General features: G+C 46.4%; 1 protein-coding gene across 1 annotated transcript in view; it reads left to right on the top strand.

Annotated features, from left to right (window-relative positions):
- Positions 1–4,349, top strand: part of STS (steroid sulfatase (microsomal), isozyme S) — a 99,422-nt gene extending 95,073 nt beyond the window's left edge. The window contains exon 10 of the mRNA XM_006835648.1: positions 3,976–4,349. Within this exon, the coding sequence (XP_006835711.1) occupies positions 3,976–4,349 (374 nt within the window). The remainder of the gene's footprint in view (positions 1–3,975) is intronic.
- Positions 4,350–5,216: the final 867 nt, after the last annotated feature.

The raw sequence follows: 5,216 nt of genomic DNA, 5'->3' as shown, positions 1-5,216 counted from the left end.
ACTGTGCTCCACAGGGTTCTCAGTGGATGATTTTTCCTAAGTAGATTCCACTCATGGTGCCACATGTGTGTCAGAGTAGAACTGTGCCCCACAGGGTTCTCAGTGGATGATTTTTCATGAGTAGATCCCACTCATGATGCCCCCTTGTGTGTCAGAGTAGAACTGTGCTCCACAGGGTTCTCAGTGGATGATTTTTCATAAGTAAATCCCACTCATGGTGCCCCTGTGTGTGTCAGAGTAGAATTGTGCTCCACAGGGTTCTCAGTGGATGATTTTCATAAGTAGATCTCACTCATGGTGCCCCGTGTGTGTCAGAGTAGAAGTGTGCTCACAGGGTTCTCAGTGGATGATTTTTCATAAGTAGCTCCCACTCATAAATAGATCTCCCTCATAGTACCCCTGTATGTGTCAGAGTAGAACTGTGCCCTACAGGATTTTCAATGGCTGCATTTTCAATTGCTGGGTCTGTGTTCCAACATGTGTCTGGGCGTACTCCAACCTTTCCGTTAGCATTAATCCTTGGCATGATCAAGAATTCCCCATCTTCCAGTTGCATACCTCCTTTTAAAAGTCGGCAGTAGATATTGATCGTGGTTGCGCAACATAATTGACGTGGTTGGTTTCATTGAATTGTACGAGTCACAGGTGCAGAATTGGCAAATGTCATGTCACATCTCCTTTTTTTTTTTTTTTTTCTGCAACACACTAATGTAATGATAAGTTAAGAAAAAGCACACCATGAATTTGGCAAGTAAAACACAAATTTCAATGGCTGCAGGGGAGGAGAAGCATGCGGAGAGAATTCTTTCTGCGGTCTGAGGATTGTGCATGTCATCTCTGGAAGTGGGCTTAGTGCGGGAGAGCTCTTAGGATCAGCCACGCCACAGACCGGAACATCTCGTTACTTGGCCTCTTTGATGTGTTTCTTTATGACAGACACTGTGGCTGACGCGGTACATCCCAGTTTCTTCCCACGAGCCGAGCACGGACCACAATGTGTCATGCTGGGTGGCTTGCATGTGACTGGGCTAGTGGAAGTTTTGCCACCGGTATTTCAAATAGCAACAGAGTCACCGTGGTGGACAGGTTTTAGCAGAGTTCCCAGGCTGAGACCAGGAAGAAAGGCCTGGCCATTTATTTGTAAAAATCAGCCCATGAAAACCGTGTGGATTACCACAGAACATTGTCCGAAAGAGAGCTGGAAGATGATCACCCCCAGGATGGAAGGCGCTCAAAACACAAATTGGTCACATACATGGACTTGAGCCACTAAGTGTCTTAAAGATGGTATGGGACGGGGAAGTGATTCACTCTGCTGTGCAGAGCCAACTCAAGACATCTAACAAGACACTGGATGCAGCTTGTGGGCACTAATCATGATTGGTTTGCATCTCCTCCACTCTGCTATTTTACATGTTGATCAGCTGATCATGAAATATCTATACTTGGTGTTGCCTTTTTAGAAATTCTCTAAGCCGTCTAAGTGTGCTAGGAGATGCTAGCTCTTTGGTGTCACGTGAAAAAGTATCAAGATCATGTTGAAAAGGATGTTCTGTTTCGGCGCCTAATTCTGGTTATTTCAGGTGTTTTAATTCTTTATTTTTCTTCTGCCACTTTGCATACCCAGGGAGCATTTTTAGACCTTGATTAGAGAATTTTTGATACCAGCTTGTGGAATAAGAAATTAATTGATTACATTAGAATTCTTCATTTGTTTGTAAGTTCATTTTTGGAGGTGTTAAGAAGTTTCAGTGTTCTGGGGTCCAGTGGAATGCTGAAATTATATTTTAAGATCTGCTGAACCATCCTACCCGGGTTTTGGTGAATTCACTGCATTTTAAATGTTCAACAGCTTGATAAATTCACTGAGTTCGTTTTGACGTCGAATGGAAAGATTTTTAGTAAATACATCAATTTGCACAATTCTCATCATAACCTCATTTCATCTGTTTGCATTCATTGCTGATACATCCTGCCCCAGCTTCATTTAATTTCTGACTTGATAGTTTTGCACATTCTTAACACAAAGAACATAAAGTGGTCATTCAGGTCCTAGCATATTTAAAATTGCTCCTGATGGCAAATGTCCACATATGGCTTGGTAGCCACTGCTGGCTGACACATTAGCCTTGTGCCTGCTTCATCCCTCACCTCCCAGGAGGCACCTTTAAAGTGGCTGTGTGGTTGGAGAGCAGGAGATGACAGAGCTGGGACCTTCTACTTTGAGTCCCTCTATTCACTAAGGAGCTCTGGTAGCGTAGTGGTTACGAATCGGGCTGCTAACCGCGAGGTCAGCAGTTCAAAACTACCAGCTGTTTCGTGGAAGAAAGATGAGTCTTTCTGCTCCCATAAAGATTGACAGCCTCGGAAACAGGGTCTGTACAGGGTTGCTATGAGTCGGAACCGACTCCACGACACACAACTACAACAATACTTAGTGCATACCGGCTCTGCCTTTCCAAGTCGGAATGTTGTTTAAGTGAAGACGACAATCCGGTACAATTAAGAATCAGCGTTCTCTTGTTTTGCTAGTTCAGTGTGGACTAATAAATTAGGGATTGGGAAAAAGAGAGGAGGGGAGAGACAGAGAGAAAGGAAAAAAAAAAAACTTTCTGGAGAAGGAATTGCTATCATTTTAACATGCAGTGGTGGCTTGGTGGGAGGGTTTTTGCCTTCTATGTAGGCGATCCAAGTTCGATTCCTGATGCAGCCATTTCCTGTCTGCCACTGGAGGCTTGTGTGTTGCTGTGATGCCAAACAGGTCTCGGTGGAGCTTCCAGTCTGAAATAGAGTAGGAAGAAAGACCTAGCAGTGCCCTTCTAACAGCCCTTGAAAACCATAGCAGTGTGATCCACATCCAGTATGTGGACGGTGCGGGACAGACCGGGCGGTTTTGTTCTTTTGTGCATGAGGTTTTGGGTTTTGTTATTTTGTGCACAAGATGTCATGAGTCGTGAACTGATTGGATAGCATCGGACAACAACAAAATGTGCAACGTAACAGCCACCCCTTCATTTCATCTTACTTCCCATAGACACTTTCACACAAACCTACAAAGCCCAGCAATGCGTGACTTTATGGTCCATTAGTATGATGGTGGTGGTGATGGTGATATGTCGTGGAGTCGGTCCCGACTCATAGCGACCCTGTACAGGGCTTCCAAGGCTGTGAAGCTTTATGGGAGCAGAAAGCCTCATCTCTCTCCCTCGGAAGAGCTGGTAGTTTTGAACTGCTGACCTTGTGGTTAGCAGCCTGACTCGAACCACTACGCTACCAGAGCTCCTTCAGTTAGTGTGGTGGTGTTGTTGTTAAGTGCTGTTGAGTCGATTCTGATCCATAGCCATCCTGTATAGGGTTTCCAAGGAGCGACTGGTGAGCTTGAACCACTGACCTTGCAATTCGAATGACTTTGCAGTCTGGTACGTTAACCCGCAGCACCGCACCAGGACTCCGTTAGTATGTTGTTGTTGTTGTTGTTGTGTGCCGTGGAGTCGGTTCCGACTCATAGCGACCTTGCACAGGGTTTCCGAGGCTATAAATCTTTATGGGAGCAGAAAGCCTCATCTTTCTCCCACGGAGCAACTGGTAGTTTCGAACTGCTGACCTTAAGGTTCGCAGCCCGATTCATAACCAGTACACTACCAGAGCTCCTTGTTGGTGTGACTTGTTGTTGTTAACCGTTGAGTCGATTCTGACCCATAGCGACCCTGTGTAGGGTTTCCAAGGAGTGACTGGTGAGCTTGAACCATCAACCTTGAAGTTCAAATGGCTCTGTAGTCTGGCGCATTAATCCACAGCGCCACACCAGGAGTCCTGTTAGTGTGATAGGTACATACATTTCATAAGTGATGATAAGCCGTCACCCCCAGAAAGCACTTGGCAGCCAAATGCCCGCGTGTTTTTTCATTGGCTGCAAGTACTGTGGCACTTTGTACAATGTGACTGAACCCCCGCTTCTGTGTTTTGCCCCTGCAGGCACGTCCATCTGGAAAGCGTTCTTCTTCACACCAAAGTTCACTCCGGATGGTGCCAATGGCTGCTATAGCACACACGTGTGCTTTTGCCACGGGCATTTCGTCACCCTCCACCATCCACCTCTACTCTTTGATATTTCCAAAGACCCTCAAGAGAGGAACCCGCTGACTCCCGAGACTGAGCCCCGTTTCCTTGATATCCTTCAAGTCATGCACGAGGCGATAGATGGTCACAAAAAGACGCTGACCGTAGTACCCGACCAGCTGTCCTTCGGGAACCTTGTCTGGAAGCCATGGCTGCAGCTATGTTGCTCCTCCTCGGGGCTGTCTTGCCAGTGTGACAAGGAAAGGCAGGAGAGAACAGTGACCCATTAGCAGATTGCCCTGGAAAGAGACAGGCAGCCCATGCCTGGCCCACCATCTTCCTTGCCCAAATGCATTTCTGTAAGTGGGGCTGGGGAACGTAGCCTGTCCAAACGCCTGGCTCTGGACTGACCTTTGAATGTATCGCCTCGGTGACTGGCTGAGAGCTCAACAAGTCTCCCAACCCCAAAGGTTTTTGGTGCTCAGAGTGAAGAGCGTTGGACAAACGCCTTCCACAATGTCTTTGGACTTGTGTCACTGGGTAGATAGAGGGGGGCATCAAAGGGCTTTGGCCAACGCCACTGCCGGGAATCAAATCCATTGTAAGAAAGTGTAAGAGTCCATCTTGATGGTCCCCACAGCAGATACCTGGGTCAGCATGACTACCTGCCACCCTAGTCCAGCATCTGACACTAGCCCATTCATTACTCCCTAAGTAAGTGCACCACTATCAAAGGTGGTTCCATGTTAAGAGTTTAGCGATTCTTAATCTATGTAGTCATAATGAACATAAATAAAGACCAAATCATTTATTAGTTATAGATGACGGTAACTTCTGATTTGGTTACTGAAGAGCAAATCCTTTCAGTATATTTTATTGACTATATATCCATACACATAGGAACTGTCTCTATATTCACATACACATATACATCTATACGCTTACTGTTACTATGTGGCTTACAACTCATAAGGACCCCACGCTCGACGGAAGACAAGGCTGCCCGGGCCTGCTTCATCCTCACAGTTGTTAGGTCGGAGCCAACGTGCCCAGCATGTCCCTCATTTTCGCTGACCATACACCAAGCAAGATGCCTTTCTCTAGGAACTGGTCCCTCCTCGTCGCATGCCCCATGTATGTAAGACCCAATTGTTGAT

The sequence above is a fragment of the Chrysochloris asiatica genome, unplaced genomic scaffold, assembly GCF_000296735.1.
Source record: "Chrysochloris asiatica unplaced genomic scaffold, ChrAsi1.0 scaffold00018, whole genome shotgun sequence".
Taxonomy (NCBI): Eukaryota; Metazoa; Chordata; class Mammalia; order Afrosoricida; family Chrysochloridae; genus Chrysochloris; species Chrysochloris asiatica.
The sequence above is the reverse complement of the archived record's forward strand: the minus strand, read 5'-3'. Positions and strand labels throughout refer to the sequence as shown.